This window comes from Tachyglossus aculeatus, chromosome 21 (genome assembly GCF_015852505.1).
Source record: "Tachyglossus aculeatus isolate mTacAcu1 chromosome 21, mTacAcu1.pri, whole genome shotgun sequence".
Lineage (NCBI taxonomy): Eukaryota > Metazoa > Chordata > Mammalia > Monotremata > Tachyglossidae > Tachyglossus > Tachyglossus aculeatus.
In genome coordinates, this window is record NC_052086.1 from 13,733,857 (window position 1) to 13,756,489 (window position 22,633).

The following is a 22,633-nucleotide window of genomic DNA, read 5'->3' on the forward strand; positions in this document are numbered from 1 at the left end:
AGAGCATGCACAATATGTACGGACGTGCTACGGGTGGCAGGGCAATGCTATGTCGCGGTTGTGGCGTTCAACCCTGGGGCGATGAGACACTAATTGGGCAAAATCTCTTGGCGAAGATATCGCGGAAAATGAGGAGAGCCGTCGGACTTGAAGCGGGAGGGAGTTCCTGGCAGGAGGGGCCGGATGAGGGTGGGAGCAAGAGACAAGACCGAGACGGAGCCCCGTGAGTAGGTGAGTTTCGGAGGAACGAAACATCACCATCATCATCATAATCAATCGTATTTATTGAGCGCTTACTGTGTGCAGAGCACCGTACTAAGCGCTTGGGAAGTCCAAATTGGCAACATATAGAGACAGTCCCTACCCAACAGTGGGCTCACAGTCTGAAAGGGGGAGACAAAACCAAACATACTAACAAAATAAAATAAATAGAATAGATATGTACAAGTAAAATAAATAAATAAATAGAGTAATAAATCTGTACAAACATATATACATATATACAGGTGCTGTGGGGAAGGGAAGGAGGTAAGATGGGGGGGATGGGGAGGAAGTCATCATCATCATCAATCGTATTTATTGAGCGCTTACTATGTGCAGAGCACTGTACTAAGCGCTTGGGAAGTACAAATTGGCAACATATAGAGACAGTCCCTCCCCAACAGTGGGCTCACAGTCTAAAAGGGGGAGACAGAGAACAAAACCAAATGTACTAACAAAATAAAATAAATAGAATAGATATGTACAAGTAAAATAAATAAATAAATCATCATCAATCGTATTTATTGAGCGCTTACTATGTGCAGAGCACTGTACTAAGCGCTTGGGAAGTACAAATTGGCAACATATAGAGACAGTCCCTCCCCAACAGTGGGCTCACAGTCTAAAAGGGGGAGACAGAGAACAAAACCAAACGTACTAACAAAATAAAATAAATAGAATAGATATGTACAAGTAAAATAAATAAATAAATAAATAGAGTAATAAATATGTACAACCATATATACATCTATACAGGTGCTGTGGGGAAGGGAAGGAGGTAAGATGGGGGGATGGAGAGGGGGACGAGGGGGAGAGGAAGGAAGGGGCTCAGTCTGGGAAGGCCTCCTGGAGGAGGTGAGCTCTCAGCAGGGCCTTGAAGGGAGGAAGAGAGCTAGCTTGGCGGAGGGGCAGAGGGAGGGCATTCCGGGCCCGGGGGAGGACGTGGGCCGGGGGTCGATGGCGGGACGGGCGAGAACGAGGCCTAACGGTGAGGAGATTAGCGGCGGAGGAGCGGAGGGTGCGGGCTGGGCTGGAGAAGGACAGAAGGGAGGTGAGGGAGGAGGGGGCCAGGGGATGGATGGATGGACAGCCTGGAAGCCCAGGCTGAGGAGTTTCTGCCTGATGCGCAGATTGATTGGGAGCCACTGGAGATTTTTGAGGAGGGGAGTGACATGCCCAGAGCGTTTCTGGACAAAGACAATCCAGGCAGCAGCATGAAGTATGGAAGGAGCCGGGGGACCCCTTCCCTTGCCCCGGGGGGCTCCGCTGGGAGCCGGGGCCCCCCGCCTCATCCCGGGGCCTCAATCCCAACGCACAAGGGAGGCGCGGGACGCCTCCGCAATGTGGGAATCTGGGAAGGCGGTGGGAGCTAGCGGGCAGACCACGGGCCTGGGTTCTCATCCCGGCTCTGCTGTGTGACCCGAGGCAAATCGCTTCACTGGGCCTCAGTTTCTCCTGTTCTCCCTCCTACTTAGAGAAGCAGTGTGGCTCAGTGGAAAGAGCCCGGGCTTTGGAGTCAGAGGTCATGGGTTCGAATCCCGCCCCACCACCACATGTCTGCTGCGTGACCTTGGGCAAGTCACTTAACTTCTCTGAACCTCAGTTACCTCTTCTGTAAAATGGGGATGAAGACTGTGAGCCCCACGTGGGACAACTTGATCACCTTGTATCCCCCCCCCGCAGCGCTTAGAACAGTGCTCTGCACATAGTAAGCGCTTAATAAATGCCATTATTATTATTATACGCCCCTACTCCCTCCCTTTGCTCCACCCCCTTCCCCTCTCCACAGCACTTGTACTATTTGTACATATTTAGTACTCTATTTCCTTTATTAATGATGTATATATATCTATAATTCTATTTATCTATTTTGATGGCATTGACGCCTGCCTACTTGTTTCGTTGTCTGTCTCCCCTTTCTAGACTGTGAGCCCGTTGTTGGGTAGGGATCGTCTGTATCTGTTGCCAAATTGTACTTTCCAAGCGCTTAGTACAGTGCTCTGCACACAACAAGCGCTCAAGAAATACAATTGAATGAATGAATGATTGAAAGAAAGTGCGTACAGTATAGTAGAGGTGGTAGATATGACTTGACACCTGTCCACATGCTTTGTTTTGTCGTCCATCTCCCCCTTCTAGACTGTGAGCCCGTTGTTGGGTAGGGACCTTCTCTATGTGTGGCCAACTTGTACTTCCCAAGCGCTTAGTACAGTGCTCTGCACACAGTAAGCGCTCAATAAATACGGTTGAATGAATGAATGAATATGCATCCAGCCTACGACAAGCTTTCAGTCTAGTCTACTCTGCATACTTACTACTATCCCCATTATTTTTTTCCTCAGCATTTATAATAATAATAATGGCATTTATTAAGTGCTTACTATGTGCAAAGCACTGTTCTAAGCGCTGTAAGCGCTAAGCATTTAGTACAGCACACTCAGTATGACCACAAAAAGTGCACAACCATTTTTTCCAAGCCGACACTGAGTTGCGCCCTTAGGGAAGCAGCATGGTGTAATAATAATAATACTAATGATAGCATTTATTAAGCGCTTACTATGTGCAAAGCACTGTTCTAAGCGCTGGGGAGGTTACAAGGCGAGCAGGTTGTCCCCCGGGGGCTCACAGTCTTCATCCCCATTTTCCAGATAGAGGGAACTGAGGCCCAGAGAAGTGAAGTGACTTGCCCAAAGTCACACAGCTGACAAGTGGCGGAGCCGGGATTTGAATCCGTGACCTCTGTCTCCAAAGCCCGGGAGTAGTGGAGCTTAATGGTCCTGAAAGTCAGGGGGCATGGCTTCTATTCCCGGTTCCACCCCTTGTCTGCTGTGTGACCCTGGGCAAGTCATTTCACTTCTCTGGGCCTCAGTTATCTCATCTGGAAAATAGGGATTGAGACTGAGAGCCCTATGTGGGACAGGGATTGCATCCAATCCAATTTACTTGTATCTACCTTAGCGCTTAGAACAGTGCCTGGCACATAGCACGTGCTTAATACTATTATTATTATTATTATTATTAATTGCCCAGGCCCAAGGTAAGGGGAGGCAGGGAGAAATTCCCTAATTTCCTCCACCCAACCGAGTTGCATACAGAAAGTTCCAGCCCATGGTGAATATGGAGACTGTGAGCCCGCTGTTGGGTAGGGATCGTCTCTATATGTTGCCAACTTGTACTTCCCAAGCGCTTAGTACAGTGCTCTGCACACGGGAAGCGCTCAGTAAATATGATTGAATGAATGAATGAATGAATGAATTTGCCCTTTCTCTGTGTTTGCGTAAGAGTGGGAGTGTGTAGTGTTCTGCTTTAATCAATCAATCAATCGTATTTATTGAGCGCTTACTGTGTGCAGAGCACTGGATCGCGTGGATGTGTGGGGATTATGGACCCCTCCTGTTTCCGTGTGCAGAATGATTAAGGAAGGATGTTTTGGGAACGCCAAGGAGTAGAGAAGCGTGGCTCAGTGGAAAGAGCCCGGGCTTTGGAGTCAGAGGTCACGGGTTCAAATCCCGGCTCCGCCACTTGTCAGCCGTGTGACTTTGGGCAAGTCGCTTAACTTCCCTGGGCCTCAGTTCCCTCATTTGTAAAATGGGGATGAAGACTGTGAGCCCCATGTGGGATAACCTGATTACCTTGTATCTACCCCAGCGCTTAGAACAGTGCTTTGTACATAGTAAGCGCTCAAATACCAACATTATTATTATTATAAAGAAAGATTACGTGTATGTATTTGTGGGTGGAGAAGGAACGAGGAAAGGTTGAAAAGACGGGGAAGAGTGAAAGGCCTAAAGAGATGAGGGAGTGAATATAGAGAAGGAATCGGTATGGCACGGAAAGGAATGAAAATGTTGAAAAAAGACTGAGGAATTTGTTATGGGGGATGGAAATTGCCACCTCAATTGATGGGAAGGACTGGCTATCATCATCATCATCATCAATCGTATTTATTGAGCACTTACTGTGTGCAGAGCACTGTACTAAGCGCTTGGGAAGTCCCAGTTGGCAGCATATAGAGACAGTCCCTACCCAACGGTGGGCTCACAGTCTAAAAGGGGGAGACAGAGAACAAAACCAAACGTACTAACAAAAAAGGGCTATCCCCCTGTGAGGGTCTGTGTGAGAGCGGAATGAGTTAAAATGAGCTGGCCAGTGTTGTGAAAATGTGTATTGTGCCTTGCAAGGAGAAATTCCCAACTGGATTTGGGTAACTCCAAAGGTTGAGAGTCACCCTATTGGTTTGGGGTTTTGAAGCTTTCTTCCCTCCCGGAAATTTGTGAAAGCGCCTAGTTAACGGCAGGGATCTGAAACTAAGGCATGGGGCAGAAAAAGCTAACCAACCAATTGTTTTAGGGCCTTGCTGGGAATAAGAAAACCCTAGGGGGCTGAGGCCATCAGGCTGGAAAAATCAAAAGAAAAATTGGTTTGAAGGGAAGGTTACCTATCTTTCTACCCGGCTCCAGCAAACCTATGCAGTATTTGAGAAGCGGTGCGGCTCAGCGGAAAAGAGCCCGGGCTTTGGAGTCAGAGGTCGCGGGTTCAAATTCCGGCTCCGCCACTTGTCAGCTGGGTGACTCTGGGCACGTCACTTAATTTCTCTGGGCCTCGGTTCCCTCCTCTGTAAAATGGGGATTAAGACTGGGAGCCCCCCGTGGGACAACCTGATCAATCAATCAATTGTATTTATTGAGTGCTTACTGTGTGCAGAGCACTGGACTAAGCGCTTGGGAAGGACAAGTTGGGTACAAGGACAAGTTGGGTTCTAAGTACAAGTGCTTAGAATACTGCTTAGCACATAGTAAGCGCTTAATAAATGCCATTATTATTGTTATTCTAAGCCCTCTTAGTTCTATTATGGTATGTGTTAAGCTTTTACTGTGTATCAAGCTCTGATCTAAGCACTGGGGTGGATACAAGTCAATCAGGTTGCCAGTTTGTACTTCCCAAGCGCTTAGTACAGTGCTCTGCACACAGTAAGCGCTCAATAAATACGATTGATGACGAATCAGGTTGGAAACAGTCCCTGTCCCATGTGGGGCTCAGCTCACAACCTAAATAGCAGTGAACAGATATTTAATCCCCATTTTACAGCTGAGAAGACCGGAGCACAAGTGAAGTGACTTGCCCAAGGTCGCAGATAGCAGGCAATTGGCAGAGCCAGAATTAGAACCCAAATCCTCTGACTTTTTTTTTGCATTTATTCAGTGCTTACTATCAATCAATCAGTCGTATTTATTGAGCGCTTACTGTGTGCAGAGCACTGTACTAAGCGCTTGGGAAGTCCAAGTTGGCAACATATAGAGACGGTCCCTACCCAACAGTGGGCTCACAGTCTTTACTATGTGCAAAGCACTGTTCTAAGCGCTGGGGAGGTTACCAGGTGATCAGGTTGTCCCAACGTGGGGCTCACAATCCTAATCCCCAATTTACAGATGAGGGAACCGAGGCCCAGAGAAGTGAAGCGACTTGCCCAGAGTCACACAGCTGACAAGCGGCGGAGTCGAGATTATAAACCATTTTAGACTATGAGCCCACTGTTGGGTAGGGACTGTCTCTATATGTTGCCAATTTGTACTTCCCAAGCGCTTAGTACAGTGCTCTGCACACAGTAAGCGCTCAATAAATACGATTGATTGATTGATTAACAAATGCCATCATCATTATTATCATTATTATTGTCTTCCCAGGCCAAAGACGGATACCTCCGTGGGGTCAATCGTATTCACTGCATATTGTTCTACGGTACTCTCGCAAGCGTTTAGTACAGAGTTCTGCACACAGTAAGCGCTCAATACGACTGACTGACGGGTCTGTATATTGTTCTACGGTACTCTCACAAGCGTTTAGTACAGAGTTCTGCACACAGTACGTGCTCAATAAACACGACTGACTGATGGGTCTGTACATTGTTCTACGGTACTCTCCCAAGCGCTTAGTACAGAGCTCTGCATGCAGTAAGCGCTCAAACACGACTGACTGACTAATGGGTCTGTATATCGTTCTACGGTACTCTCCCAAGCGCTTAGTACAGAGTTCTGCACGCAGTAAGTGCTCAATAAATACCGTTGACTGACTGATGTGTCTGTATATTGTTCTACAGTACTCTTGCAAGCGTTTAGTACAGAGTTCTGCACACAGTATGCGCTCAATAAATATGAGTGACTGATTTGTCTGCATATTGATCTACGGTACTCTCCCAACTGTTTAGTACAGAGTTCTGCACACAGTAAGTGCTCAATACGACTGACTGACTGATGGGTCTGTATATTGTTCTATGGTACTCTCGCAAGCGTTTAGTACAGAGTTCTGGACACAGTACGTGCTCAATAAATACAACTGACTGACTGATGTGTCTGCATATTGTTCTACTGTGCTCTCCCAAGTGCTTAGTACAGTTCTGCACGCAGTAAGTGCTCAATAAATACGATTGACTGACTGATGTGTCTGTATATTGTTCTACTGTGCTCTCCCAAGCGCTTAAGTGCTCAATAAATACGATTGACAGACTGATGTGTCTGTACATTGTTCTACGGTGCTCTCCCAAGTGCTTAGTACAGAGTTCTGCATACAGTAAGCGCTCAATACGACTGACTAACTGATGGGTCTGTATATTGTTTTATGGTACTCTCCCAAGCGTTTAGTACAGAGTTCTGCACACAGTAAGCGCTCTATACGACAGACTGACTGACTAATGGGTCTGTATATTGCTCTACGGTACTCTCCCAAGCGTTTAGGACAGAGTCCTACACAAAGTAAGCACTCAATAAATACGACTGACTGACTAATGGGTCTGTACATTGTTCTATGGTACTCTCCCAAGCGCTTAGTACAGAGTTCTGCACGCAGTAAGCGCTCAATAAATACGACTGACTGACTAATGGGTCTGTATATTTTTCTACGGTACTCTCCCAAGCGCTTAGTACAGAGTTCTGCACGCATTAAGCGCTCAATAAATATGACCGACTGACTGATGGGTCTGTATATTGTTCTACTCTGCTCTCCCAAGCGCTTAGTACAGAGTTCTGCACACAGTAAGCGCTCAATAAATACGACTGACTGACTGATGTGTCTGTATATTGTTCTACGGTACTCTCCCAAGCGTTTAGTACAGAGTTCTGCACGCAGTAAGCGTTCAATAAATACGATTGACTGATGTGTCTGTATATTGTTCTACGGTACTCTCCCAAGTGTTTAGTACAGAGTTCTGCACACAGTATGTGCTCAATAAATACGATTGACTGACTGATGTGTCTGTATATTGTTCTACTGTGCTCTCCCAAGCGCTTAAGTGCTCAATAAATACAATTGACTGACTGATGTGTCTGTACATTGTTCTACTGTGCTCTCCCAAGTGCTTAGTACAGAGTTCTGCATACAGTAAGCGCTCAATATGACTGACTGACTGATGGGTCTGTATATTGTTCTATGGTACTCTCCCAAGCGTTTAATACAGAGTTCTGCACGCAGTAAGCACTCAATACGACAGACTGACCGACTAATGGGTCTGTATATTGTTCTACGATACTCTCCCAAACGCTTAGTACAGAGTTCTGCACGCAGAAAGCGCTCAACAAATACGACTGACTGACTAATGGGTCCGTACATTGTTCTACGATACTCTCCCAAACGCTTAGTACAGAGTTCTGCACGCAGAAAGCGCTCAACAAATACGACTGACTGACTAATGGGTCTGTATATTGTTCTACGGTACTCTCCCCAAGCGTTTAGTACAGAGTTCTGCATGCAGTAAGTGCTCAATAAATACGATTGACTGACTGATGTGTCTGTATATTGTTCTGCGGGACTCTCCCAAGCGCTTAGTACAGAGTTCTGAAAGCAGTAAGCGCTCAATAAATACGACTGACTGATGTGTCTGTATATTGTTCTACGGTACTCTCTCAAGCGTTTAGTACAGAGTTCTGCACACAGTAAGTGCTCAATACGACTGACTGACGGGTCTGTATATTGTTCTACGGTACTCTCGCAAGCGTTTAGTACAGAGTACTGCACACAGTACGTGCTCAATAAATACGACTGACTGACTGATGTCTGTATATTGTTCTACTGTGCTCTCCCAAGCGCTTAGTACAGAGTTCTGCACGCAGTAAGCGCTCAATAAATACGATTGACCGACTGATGTGTCTGTATATTGTTCCACTGTGCTCTCCAAAGCGCTTAAGTGCTCAATAAATACGATTGACTGACTGATGTGTCTGTACATTGTTCTACTGTGCTCTCCCAAGCGTTTAGTACAGAGTTCTGCACGCAGTACGCGCTCAATAAATACGACTGACTGACTGATGTGTCTGTATATTGTTCTACTGTGCTCTCCCAAGCGCTTAGTACAGAGTTCTGCACGCAGTAAGCGCTCAATAAATACGATTGACTGACTGATGTGTCTGTATATTGTTCTACTGTGCTTTCCTAAGCGCTTAGTACAGAGTTCTGCACACAGTAAGCGCTCAGTAAATATGACTGACTGACTAATGGGTCTGTATTTTGTTCTACGGTACTCTCCTCAAGCGTTTAGTACAGAGTTCTGCACGCAGTAAGCGCTCAATAAATACGACTGACTGATGTGTCTGTGCATGGTTCTACTGTGCTCTCCCAAGCGCTTAGTACAGAGTTCTGCACGCATTAAGCGCTCAATAAATATGATTGACTGACTGATGTGTCTGTATATTGTTCTACGGTACTCTCCCCAAGCGTTTAGTACAGAGTTCTGCACACAGTACGCGCTCAATAAATACGACTGACTGATGTGTCTGTATATTGTTCTACTATGCTCTCCCAAGCGCTTAGTACAGAGTTCTGCACGCAGTAAGCGCTCAATAAATACGACTGACTGACTGATGTCTGTATATTGTTCTACTGTGCTCTCCCAAGCGCTTAGTACAGAGTTCTGCACGCAGTAAGCGCTCAATAAATACGACTGCCTGACTGATGTGTCTGTGCAGGGTTCTACTGTGCTCTCCCAAGCGCTTAGTACAGAGTTCTGCACGCATTAAGCGCTCAATAAATAGGACTGACCGACTGATGTGTCTATATACTGTTAAACTGTGCTCTCCCAAGCGCTTAGTACAGTGCTCTGCCTGCAGTAAGCGCTCAACAAGTACCATGGGCTGCCTGTATTGCTTGAGCCCTGCACCCCCGATGCTCCCGCATTCATTCATTCATTCCATCGTACTTATTGAGCGCTTACAGTGTGCAGAGCACTGTACTAAGCGCTTGGGAAGTCCAATTAGAGACGGTCCCTACCCAACGATGGGCTCACAGTCACGTTCATTCAATCGCACTTATTGAGCGCTCTGTGGAGAGCACTGTACTAAACGCCCCCTGGGGGGGGTGTCTCTCCTCTCCTGGCCCTTTCTCGGACCAAAAAAAATTTTAAAAATCTCTCACCCGAGGCCGTAGAAGTCGCCGCCGCCATGTTGGCTCCGTCTTCCTTCTCCTCCCACCTCACCCTCGGGAGCTGCGTTCAAATTCCGCGCCGTTCCCGGCCCCTCGACCAATCAGCATCGAGAAAGGCTTAGCCACGCCCCCATCCTTACGTAATCCGCCACCATCGGGAACGGACGAAGTCGCCCCGCCCACCTGGCGCGCATGCGCACCCCCCCCCCGCGCGAGCTCCCCGCATGCGCACCCCGTCGCTCGCGCGATCTGCGCACGCGCACCCCCCCTCGCGCGCGCGCGCGCCCCGCGCATGCGCCCGGCCTCGCGGCCCCCATGACGTCACGAAGAGGGCGGCAAGAGGAAGTGGGCGTGGCCCGGAATGGCGTCGAGGAGCCTGACAGGCCTCCAGTCAAGGGGGGTCGGGCTCTGGGCGCCACCATCTTAATAATAATAATAATAATGATAATAATATTAAAAATAATAATAATAATGATGGCATTTGTTAAGCCCTTACTACGTTCAAAGCACCGTTCTAAACGCTGGGGAGGATACAGGGTGATCAAGTTGTCCCACGGGGAGCTCACAGTTTTCATCCCCATTTGACAGATGAGGGAACTGAGGCACAGGGAATAATAATAATAGTGGCGTTTGTCAAGCGCTTACTGCGTTCAAAGCACCGTTCTAAACGCTGAGGGGGATACAGGGTGATCAGGTTGTCCCATTTGACAGATGAGGGAACTGAGGCACAGAGAATAATAATAATAATAATGGCATTTGTTAAGGGCTTACTAAGTTCAAAGCACCGTTCTGAGCGCTGGGGAGGATATAGGGTGACACACAGGCTTCTTCCCCATTTGACAGATGAGGGAACTGAGGCACAGAGAATAATAATAATAATAATAGTGGCGTTTGTTAAGCGCTTACTACGTTCAAAGCACTGTTCTAAACGCTGGGGAGGATACAGGGTGACCAGGTTGTCCCACGGGGGGCTCACAGGCTTCATCCCCATTTGACAGATGAGGGAACTGGGGCACAGAGAATAATAATAATAATAATGATGGCATTTGTTAAGCATTTACTATGTGCAGAGCACCATTCTAAGCACTGGGAAGGATACAGGGTGATCAGGTTGTCCCACGGGGGGCTCCCGGTCTTCATCCCCATTTTACAGATGAGGTAACTGAGGCCCAGAGAAGTTAAGTGGCTTGCCCAAGGTCACAAAGCAGAGAAGTGGCAGAGCCGGGATTCGAACCCTTGACCTTTGACTTGTGTAGAGCACTGTACTAAGCTCTTGGGAGAGTACAATAGAGCAGTAAGTAATCACATTCCCTGCCCACAACGGGTTTACAGTCTAGAGTGTAGAGAAGCAGCATGGCTCAGTGGAAAGAGCCTGGGCTTTGGAGTCAGAGGTCATGGGTTCGAATCCCGGCTCTGCCACAAGTCTGCTGTGTGACCTTGGGCAAGTCACTTAACTTCTCTGAGCCTCAGTTACATCATCTGTAAAAATGGGGATTAAGACTGTGAGCCCCACATGGGACAACTTGATCACATTGTATCCCTCCCAGTGCTTAGAACAGTGCTTTGCACATAGTAAGCGCTTAACAAATGCCATTATTATTATTATTATTATTAGAGTGGGGGAGACAGATATCAATACAAATAAATAAAATTACAGATATGTACATTAGTGCTGTGGGGCTGGGAGCAGGGAAGAGCAAAGAGAGCAAGTCAAGGTGACACAGAAGGGAGTGGGAGATGAGGAAAAGTGGGGCTTAATCTGGAAAGGCCAAGGCTTTGAAGGCAGGGAGAGTAATTGCGGGATTTGAGGAGGGAAGACATTCCAGGCCAGAGGCAGGATGTGGACTAGGAGCTGACGGTGGGACAGGTGAGACCGAGGCACAGTGAGGAGGTTAACACTGGAGGAGTCTTTTAGACTGTGAGCCCACTGTTGGGTAGGGACTGTCTCTATATGTTGCCAATTTGTACTTCCCAAGCGCTCAGTACAGTGCTCTGCACATAGTAAGCGCTCAATAAATACGATTGATGATGATGAGTGAAGCATGCAAGCTGGGTTGGAGAAGGAGAAAAGTGAAGTGAGGCAGGAGGGGGCAAGATGGTGGAGTGCTTCAAAGCCAAGGGTGAGGAGTTTTTGTCTGATGCGGAGGTGGATGGGCAACCACTGGAGTTTTTAGAAGAGCGATAGCATTTTTGTCCAAAGATGGACAGGAACTACACGACATCTGGACCGTGACATCACCGTTTGGGATCAGCTTCCCTGCCAATTTGATAATAATAATAATAATAGCGTTTATTAAGTGCTTACTATGGGCAAAGCACTGTTCTAAGCGCTGGGAAGGTTACAAGGTGATCAGGTTGTCCCACGAGGGGCTCACAGTCAATCCCCATTTTACAGATGAGGGAACTGAGGCCCAGAGAAGTGAAGTGACTTGCCCAAAGTCACACAGCTGACAGGCGGTGGAGCCGGGATTTGAACCCACGACCTCTGACTCCAAAGCCCAGGCTCTTTCCACTGAGCCACGCTGCTTCTCAGTTTGATGGGGGAAGCAAAGGTCTCCGGGAGTTGTAGTCCAGTTCAATGGGGAGCAATAGGGGAAGGAATGATCCCAAACTGGGGAGGATTCCTTTTTCTTTATCCTTTTTTGGAAAGAAATGAAAAAAAAACCAATACAAACACCCAGCTGATAGTTTGCACCCAGTATTTTCACCACTCCCAGGATTAGAGATTCCTCCACTTCCACCGAGCAAAATTGACGAGTACTATGTTTCACATTACTAAAATACCTGTTCTCAGTGTTTGGAAGATGGCATGACCAAAGTGGAAGAGTAGGGCACTCTGAGGAAGCCAGTCATGGCATAATATCATCATCATCATCAATCGTATTTATTGAGCGCTTACTGTGTGCAGAGCACTGTACTAAGCGCTTGGGAAGTACAAGTTGGCAACATATAGAGACAGTCCCTACCCAACAGTGGGCTCACAGTCTAAAAGGGGGAGACAGAGAACAAAACCAAACATACTAACAAAATGAAATAAATAGAATAGATATGTACAAGTAAAATAAATAAATAAATAACTATAATAATAATAATAATAAGTAATAGTATTCAAGTGTTTAATAATAATAATAGTAATGGCATTTAGTAAGCGTTTACTATGTGGAAAACACTGTTCTAAGTGCTGGGAAGGTTACAAGGTGATCAGGTTGTCCCACACGGGGCTCACAGTCTTAATCTCCATTTTACAGATGAGGTCACTGAGGCGCAGAGAAGTGAAGTGACTTGCCCAAAGTCACACAGCTGACAACTGGCAGAGCCTGGATTTGAACCCATGACCTCTGACTCCAAAGCCCGGGCTCTTTCCACTGAGCCACGCTGCTTCTCTTAGCCAGCGTTTACTATGTTCCAAGCACAGTACTAAGCGCTGGAGTGATTAACCAATGGCATGTATTGAGTGTTTACTATGTGCAGAACACTGTACTAAATGCTTAGGAGACTGCAACAGTTAGCAGCCACATTCCCTGTCCACAGTGAGTTTACAGTCTAGGGGAAAGATAAAAGCGAATTGGACACGGTCCCTGTCCCACATGGGCTCACAGTCTAAAGGCTGGGAGGACACGTATCCCATCGGCATTTCACAGATAAGGAAATCGAGGTTTGGAAAAATCAAGTGACACAGGCCATGGCAAGGGTTCTAATCCTTTCCACTTGCCTGTTGTGTGATGTGTGACCTTGCTATGTGCTCTTACCATTAGACCACACTGCTTCTCTTGGCACCGTGACTTAAAAATATGCCAAAGTCCCTGCATCAAATATCCACAGGTGGCCAGGACAGCTTATATATCCATGTGCTTCTCGATTCACTGGTGGACATTCTTTGATTTCATTTTCAAATTGCCGCCTAGTAAAGCCAAAGAAACTGGTGTCCTAATTTTGAGGAATTTTCTTTTCTTATAGGGATTCTGGTCTGGGACCTTGAGTCTACCAAAACAAAAGCTTTGTACATTCACAAATCCCATTTTACCTATTTGATCCTCATTAATCACAGGATTGCAGTTCCATTTGTCTTTGGCAGCCATAAGGTTCCACTTCATCATCAATCGTATTTATTGAGCCCTTACTATGTGCAGAGCACTGTACTAAGCGCTTGGGAAGTACAAATTGGCAACATATAGAGACAGTCCCTACCCAACAGTGGGCTCGTAGTCTAAAAACTCACAGTCCTCACAGTCCAAGACTCAGAGGCCTTGAGGGAAAAGTGGCTTCGCAGAGGAGCCAGGGGTAAGGTACTTACTTCCAAGAAGAGTCCAACTTGTACTTCCCAAGCGCTTAGTACAGTGCTCTGCACACAGTAAGCGCTCAATAAATACGATTCAATGAAGGAATCTGACTGGAGCGAGAGGATTTGGGAAAAACCAGAGGCTGGGTGGACGAAATGCGTAGATTTTGGCAGGTCGTTGGCAGGAATGGAGCTGGGATTAGGGACACCTGGGCAATGGGAGGCCAACGGAGGCTAGGAATAATAATAATAATAATAATGATGGCATTTGTTAAGTGCTTACTATGTGCAAAGCACTGTTCTAAGCGCTGAAGCACTGTTCTAAGCGCTGAAAGTAGCCAGAGACATGTTTATCGGAGAAGAGCCAGGGTTGGCGGACGAACAACGAGTTCTCTCAGAGAAGCCACGTCCCAGCTTCAGGGAACAGAAAGGGCCGGGGACGAGGACATCTGTGCTCTCAGAGGGGAGCCCCACGCCACCGCTTCCTTTCCGGAAACACGGCAACCTGGTCCCAACCCAGGGTCATTCCAAGATGGGTAAATCCTTCCTCACAAAAGCATCTTGTTTCTAGACCCAGGAGGCTGTGTCTTTCTTGCTGAGGAAACTGAAATTAACTCTGTTTTCCGAGCCTGTCTTTCACGTCTCTCCACAGGTCGAAATGTGTGTGTGTGTGTGTGAGAGAGAGAGAAAAAGAGAGATGCAAAAATGTATATTTAGAGAGAAGGGCAGAGACACACTCATGGAGACTGGCTGTAGCTACACACATCAGAGATTTCCTTTATTGAGCCAATTTCCTCTGATCCTCTGGGGAAGGAGAGAGGAGGAAATAACCGGGATGGAGCTGGTGATTGACTAGCAGGTGCTGCAATCACTGGGGTAGACATCCCAGTGCAGACCAATCGCGTTTATGGTCAACGCAGCGCGGCCACTGAAGAAGCGGAGGACTGTGTTGGGGAAGAGCGGGATCGCATTGAAGCTAGTGCCCGTGTCAGTGCCGAAAGGAAAAGCGCGTCCCTTGTCTGTCACCAAGTCCAGCTTGCGCAGATAGTTCTTGTATTTTCCCGACGCCTGGATCACGGACTCGCCCGGGTGGAGGAAGATTTCCTCCAGGTTGCCAGAACTGCCCCCCACATAATCGCTCCATTCCCTGCCATAGCGCACCTGGAGCCTGTGAGGGCAGGGAGGGAGAGCCATTCAACGAGAGTGACCTTGGGCGAGTCACCTCACTTCTCCGTACCTCGGTTACTTCATCTGAAAAGGGGGAACAAGTCTGAGGTCCATGTGGGATACGGACTATGTCCAATCTGATTAACTTAGATCGATCCCAGGACTTTATTATAGAGTTCCTGGCACATAGTAAGCGCTTAACAAACACCACAAAAACAGCAACCAGCAGGCTGAGAGTTTATGGATGGGACCAGCTGAGACTTTCCAGCTAGTCACTCCCACGCCTGCATAAGCTCTACCCAATAGCTTGGCCCCTTCTCACCCTTCTTGAAAATATTGCACCTACTGAGCGGATGCCGACTCACCTTTGTCTCATCTCATCTGTTACAAGACGAGCAGCACGGGAGTAGGAGGACCTGGGTTCCAGTCCCGGCTCTGCCACTTGTCTTGTTTGTGACCTTGGGCGAGTCACTTAATTTTTGAGCACCTCAGTTTCCCCAACTGTGAAATGGGGATTCAATATCCCAGACTGTGAGCCCCTTGGGGGACGGGAACTGTGCCTAATCTGGTTAACTTGAATCTGCTCCAATGCTTAACAGTGCTTAACACAAAATACCATTAAAAAAATTGATGTGCTATTTTCTAGTATAGTACCTGTAACTCCTGACAACCCAGTAAATATATACATTTAATAATAATAACAGGATTAATCCCCACTCTGCCAGCTTCCTGCAATATGAACTTGGGCAGGTCATTTATTTGTGCCTCAGTTTCTGTAAAATGGGGACTAAATCCCCCTTCTCCTAACCCCTTAGACTGTGAGTGTCATGTGGGAAAGGGGCTGTATATGTTCCGATGTTATATATATTTACACCAGTCCTTGGTGAATAGTAAATATTTAATACAAATATCACTTTTTTATGATATTCGTTAAGTGCTTACTATGTGACAGGTACTGTACTAACCTCTGGGGTGGATACGAGATAATCAGGTTGGACACAGTCCCTTTCCCATATAGGGCTCAATCTTTATCCCCATTTTTACAGATGAGGTGACGGAGATGCTGAGCAGTTAGATGACTTGCCCAAGGTCACACAGAGACAAATGGGGAGCTGGGATTTGAACTCGGACTCCCTCAGAGTCCCAGGCCTATGTTCTTTCCCCTAGGCAACGTCTATTACTATCATCATCGTTGGTATTTACTGAGTACTTCCTGTGTGTAGAGTACTGTACAAAGCGCTTGGGAGAGTTTAGTACAACAGAGTTGCTAGATACGTCCCCTGCCCACAGTAAGCTTACAGTCAAGAAGGAGAGAAGACATACATTAGTATAAATAACTAAATATATAATTTACAGGTACGTACGTAAGCGCTGTGGGGCTGAGGATGGGGCAGGTATCAAATGCCCCAAATCACATTATCGTGTGGACGGCTGACTAGAGGGATGAAGCCTTCAAAAATCAGGCAGAAATCCCTTCCCGTTAGTCAAGCCCTCGCAGTTCATTAACAAGTCAATCGATGGTATTTACTGAGCACTTTCTGTGTACAGAGCACTGTACTAAGTGCTTGTGGACTTGATCCCTGCTCATAAGGAGCGAAAGAGATTACCTGTAGGACGAGGTGGTAGTTGGAGGAGTTTCTTCCCTGATACTGCCCCCCACCCCTCAGATGCCTCCCCTCCCCGCCTCCTCACCCTACAATGTAGTATTTGTTGACACGGAGGCGGAGGGCCGTGATGGGGCCATCCAGCTGGTTTCCTGAGTGGGAGAAGCGCTGGCCTCCACCGCCCCCGTACTCCCCGCTGTAGGAGGAGGTCCTGGCCTGAACTGCAGAGGAAGGAGTCGGTGAGATGGGAAAAATTCGCCCCGCCGTTCCCTCCCCGGAGAGTCAGATTTTCCTCCCTTCCATCTCCAGCTCTTTCCCCACCCACGGAACCTGGGAATTGGCTCTCCAGTTCCCTGGTCCCCTCACCCTCGCGACACGGACATCCCGACTCCGGGCCCTCACTTACTAGCATTGGCCGAGGCCGAGGCACAGAGCAGGGCAAGGAGTCCGATGGTCAGCATTCTGGGAGGAGAAAGAATAGTATAAAAGGAAAGGAAAGAAGAGGGTAAAAGGACAACTTGTCATCACCCTCTCCAAATTGGAGCAGACCACCTGGTCTTTCCATAGATCAGACCCAGGTATCTCCGACTCTACCCAGAACAGATCCAGGTATTCCCACCCTCCTCATCCTCCCCCAAACTCACAGCCTCAAGTTTCATCCCCTTCTTCTGCTCACCTGGTAACCAAAAGTAAGGTTAAGTCAGGGGATCGCTGACTCTCTTTATTTCCTCCCAAGGCCCACCCACCTGCATTATCGTGTGACTCTAACCAACTGAATAAATACCGTCGTCAAGGCCTTAGGATCAGATGGGAACCCAAAACCTAGGAACAGGTGGAGTATTCCCCAGCAGACAAGGGAATCGATTAGGAAACCTGGGGTGGTTGATGGGCGGTTATCCAGCAAAAAGCTGGAGGTAGTGAGGTAAATGTTCCTTAGCTTCCTACAGCCTCTTGCTTGGTCCCTTGGGTTTGACCAGTTAACCAGAAGGCTGCCCTGGTCCTGATGGTCCTAGAGAAGATGGGTAATGATAATAATAATAATAATAATAATAATAATAATAATAATGAATAATTGTAGTATTTGTTAAGCTCTTATTATGTGCCAAGCACTGGACTGAGTGCTGAGGTGGATACAAATAAATCCAGTTGGACACAGTCCCTGTCCCACCTGGGACTCACAGTCCAAGTAGGAAGGAGGATAGGTATTGAATCCTCATTTTACAGGTAAGGAAACTAAGGCACAGAAAAGTTACATTTATTCATTCATTCAATCATATTTATTGAGCGCTTACTGTGTGCAGAGCACTGGACTAAGCACTTGGGAAGTACAAGTCGGCAACACATAGAGACGGTCCCTACCCAACAATGGGCTCACAGTCTAGAAGGGGGAGACAGATGACAAAACTAAACATGTGGACAGGTGTCAAGTCATCAGAACAAATAGAATTAAAGCTAAATGCACATCATTAGCAGAATAAATAGAATAGTAAATATGTACAAATAAAATAAATAGAGTAATAGATCTGTACAAACAAATATACAGGTGCTGTGGGGAAGGCAAGGAGGTAGGGTGGGGGGGATGGGGAGGAGGAGAGGAAAAGGGGGGCTCAGTCTGGGAAATCAATCAATCAATCAATCAATTGTATTTATTGAGCGCTTACTGTGTACAGAGCACTGTACTAAGTGCTTGGGAAGTACAAGTTGTCAACATATAGAGATGGTCCCTTCCCAACAGTGGGCTCACAGTCTAGAAGGGGGAGACAGAGAACAAAACAAAACATATTAACAAAATAAAATAAATAGAATAGATATGTACAAGTAAAATAAATAAATGACCTGCAGACCTGAAACTAGATCTTCCTGATGCCCAGACCCGCAATTTTTCCACTAGACGACAGTGTTTCTTGGGAACACTCTCTCCCTGCAGCAGTGTACTGTTACTTTTGTAACTATTGAATTGTTATTTTAGCCAAATTTACATAATATTTCTTTCTCTTTAGGTCTGTCCTCCCGTAAACTTGTAAGCTCCCTCTAGTCTGTAAGCTCATTGTGGGTCGGGGATGTGTCTGTTTATTGTTATATTGTCTGTTTATTGTTATACTGTACTCTCCCAAGTGTTTAGTACAGTGCTATGCACACAGAAAGCACTCAACCAATATGATTGGCTGATGAAACTTGTAGATTTTGAGCCCCTTCAGGGTCAGGAACTTCATCTGTATTAACATCTTAGTAATCATCATCATCATCAATCGTATTTATTGAGCGCTTACTATGTGCTGTACTAGTGTACTTACTTACACAGTACTAAGCACTTGGGAAGTACAAATTGGCAACATATAGAGACAGTCCCTACCCAACAGTGGGCTCACAGTCTAAAAGTAATAATAATGATGGCATTTATTAAGTGCTTACTGTGTGCAAAGCACTGTTCTAAACGCCGGGGTGGTTGCAAGGTGATCAGGTTGTCCCACGGGGGGCTCACATTCTTCATCCCCATTTTCCAGATGAGGTCACTGAGGCACAGAGAAGTGAAGTGACTTGCCCAAAGTCACACAGTACCATACCCAACCCTTAGAATAGTGCTCTGTGCTTTGCCAGCACTTACTAAATGTCATAAATAGATGAGTAAGGTGGGGTGCAATCTGAGGCTGGCTCTCACCTACCGAGGACTCCCCCTTCTAGACTGTGAGCCCGCTGTTGGGTAGGGACCGTCTCTCTATGATGCCAACTTGTACTTCCCAAGCGCTTAGTCCAGTGCTCTGCACACAGTAAGCGCTCAATAAATACCATTGAATGAATGAATGAATGAATGAATAAAAAGGGAGATTATTTACTAGTAGCCTCCACTGAGGGTGCAGTTGGCAGTTTCTGTATTCGGGCATCACGGCCACCTCAGGTCTCCTAGACCTACGGAAGCTACCCATGGGTTGGGGCTAGGATCAAGACCCTTTCCTTCCACACACTTGCCTCGGCCGCTAACTTCCTCCCTTTTCAAATGTGCCAGACCTCAGCGGACCTCAACTCCAATCCTTTCTGAAACCCCACTTCCTGACAGAATAATTCACAGCACCCTGATTCAAGTCATACCAACAACCCAACCACCTCCGGCTTGCCTGTAGCATTTAGGTATATATAGATCTATATATAGTGCTCTACTTATTTATTCATCCATTCATACTCCTCTATTACCAAGAGACGCTTCGTTTTTCCTCCTCCTCCTTCTCCTCCTCCTCCTCCCTTTCTCAGGCTGTGTAAATGATTTATTTTTGTGTGCCCGTCTCTTCCATTAGGTTGGTAAGCTCCCTGAGAGCTGAGAACTTGCCCTACGCCTATTGTATTCTCCCATGCATTTAGTACAGTGCTCTTTTCACAGTAGGTATCCACGCTTAGAACAGTGCTTTGCACATAGTAAGCGCTTAACAAATGCCATCATTGTTATTATTATTATAAATGTTACTGAATGATTCATGGTGAGAAAACAGGGTGAATGAGAAGAAATGCCACTCATTTGGCCAACTAGGGCCCGAGGAGAACTCTGAGGTAAATCTAGGACAGAAGGTTTTTATTTTCCTCTGGGACTCATCCCCGTGCAGGTAATGTTCTCTCTACTTACTTTTATTTTCCGTTTTCCTCCTCTAACGAGGGGAAGTGAAATATCACCAGGAAACTAACTCTCCCTCTTTAGTGAACAGTCGGCAGGGGAGGAAACTCCTGCATCTCAGGAAATTAGAAAAGGGAGAGGGACCGTTTGGGGCAGAAGTTTGGATGACTAAAGGGAGAAAGGGTGATGGCATATATGTATATATATGCCATATATACAGGGCTATACATATATAACCCTGTATATATGTGTATATGTTTGTATATATTTATTACTCTATTTATTTATGTATTTATTTTATTTGTACATATCTATTCTATTTATTTTATTTTGTTAGTATGTTTGGTTTTGTTCTCTGTCTCCCCCTTTTAGACTGTGAGCCCACTGTTGGGTAGGGACTGTCTCTATATGTTGCCAGTTTGTACTTCCCAAGCACTTGGTACAGTGCTCTGCACATAGTAAGCGCTCAATAAATACAATTGGTGATGATGACGATGATGATGGCTCTTGGGTACAGACAAGGGGACGAGGGAGAGCTGCTTCCACTTCCTGCCTTCTCTTACCTCAGGAAATGACTTGTCGCTGCTGTGACCACATCCACCCTTGTTTCCCTGGCAAGGCGTGGGGGACAAGACATTTGGGGCTCAGCCACCCAAAAACAGGTATTCCCCCCACCCCTTCATTTCGGCCTTGTTTATGCCTTCGCCTGGTTACCCCGCCCAACACACTCCCAGCATCCGCTGGAGCGATTCTTTGCCACGTAGAAAGGGACGGGGACCATCCGTTGGCCGTGAAGAGCTTAAGGTAAGATTAAGGTGTCACGGGTTCAAATCCCGGCTCCACCACTTGTCAGCTGTGTGACTTTGGGCAAGTCACTTAACTTCTCTATGTCTCAGTTCCCTCATCTGTAAAATGGGGATATGAGCCCCACAGGGGACAACCTGATCACCTTGTATCCTCCCCAGGCTTAGAACAGTGCTTTGCACATAGTAAGTGCTTAGCAAATGCCATCATCATTATTATTATTATGAAGTCTTGGGGGGCTAGAGAGACTCGGGGGAGGAAGAGACTCGGGGGAGGTTGTCCCACAGGGGACAACCTGATCACCTTGTATCCTCCCCAGGCTTAGAACAGTGCTTTGCACATAGTAAATGCTTAGCAAATGCCATCATTATTATTATTATTATTATTATTATTAAGTCTTGGGGGGCTAGAGAGACTCGGGGGAGGAAGAATGAGAGCGAGAAAGAGAGAGTCAGAGACAGAGACACAGAGAGACAAAGATCATCATCATTATCAGTCGTATTTATTGAGCGCTTACTGTGTGCAGAGCACTGTACTAAGCACTTGGGAAGTACAAATTGGCAACATATAGAGACAATCCCTGCCCAACAGTGGGCTCACAGTCTTAAAGGGGGAGACAGAGAACAAAACCAAACATACTAACAAAATATTGTTAAACCTTCTGTCCTAGATTTACCTCAGAGTTCTCCTCGGGCCCTAGTTGGCCAAACGAGTGGCATTTCTTCTCATTCACCCTGTTTCCTCACCATGAATCATTCGGTAACATTTATAATAATAATAATAATGATGGCATTTGTTAAACACTTACTATGTGCAAAGCACTGTTCTAAGCGTGGATACCTACTGTGAAAAGAGCACTGTACTAAATGCATGGGAGAATACAATAGGCGTAGGGCAAGTTCTCAGCTCTCAGGGAGCTTACCAACCTAATGGAAGAGACGGGCACACAAAAATAAATCATTTACACAGCCATGATGTCTGGAAACAGAAACTGCCAACTGCACCCTCAGTGGAGGCTACTAGTGAATGGTGTCCCTTTTTTATTCATCTATTTAGGACATTTATAAACCTAGCGAGTTCCTGGTGGGCGAGGAAGACCGAGGAGATGAGGCCCAGACTCCAAGGGGAAGCAGCGTGGCTCAGTGGAAAGAGCTTTCATTCATTCATTCATTCATTCAATCGTATCTATTGAGCGCTTACTGTGTGCAAAGCACACAGTAAGCACTTGGGAAGTACAAGTTGGCAACAAGTTGGCAAAGCTTTGGGCTTTGGAGTCAGAGGTCAGGAGTTCAAATCCCGGCTCCGCCAATTGTCTGCTGTGTGACTTTGGGCAAGTCACTTAACTTCTCTGTGCCTCAGTTCCCTCGTCTGTAAAATGGGGATTAAGACTGTGAGCCCCCCGTGGGACAACCTGATCACCTTGTAACCTCCCCAGCGCTTAGAACAGTGCTTTGCACATAGTAAGTGCTTAATAAATGCCATTATTATTATTAAGGGAGAAAAGAGAGA

The 22,633-nt window shown here is 46.6% G+C and overlaps 2 protein-coding genes across 2 annotated transcripts in view; both read right to left on the minus strand.

Moving 5' to 3' along the window:
• The window catches only part of KIF22 (kinesin family member 22), a 44,505-nt gene extending 34,762 nt beyond the window's left edge, over positions 1 to 9,743 (minus strand). The window contains exon 1 of the mRNA XM_038763232.1: positions 9,661 to 9,743. Within this exon, the coding sequence (XP_038619160.1) occupies positions 9,661 to 9,688 (28 nt within the window). The 5' untranslated portion in view covers positions 9,689 to 9,743. The remainder of the gene's footprint in view (positions 1 to 9,660) is intronic.
• A 5,023-nt stretch (positions 9,744 to 14,766) lies between these two features.
• ZG16 (zymogen granule protein 16) lies at positions 14,767 to 17,180 on the minus strand. The gene is made up of 3 exons (XM_038763888.1): positions 17,126 to 17,180; positions 16,808 to 16,940; positions 14,767 to 15,116 (listed from the first exon to the last, which is right to left on the minus strand). Exons 1-3 carry the CDS (start codon positions 17,178 to 17,180, stop codon positions 14,801 to 14,803), a joined length of 504 nt encoding a protein of 167 aa, XP_038619816.1. The 3' UTR covers positions 14,767 to 14,800.
• Between the last annotated feature and the right edge of the window lie 5,453 nt (positions 17,181 to 22,633).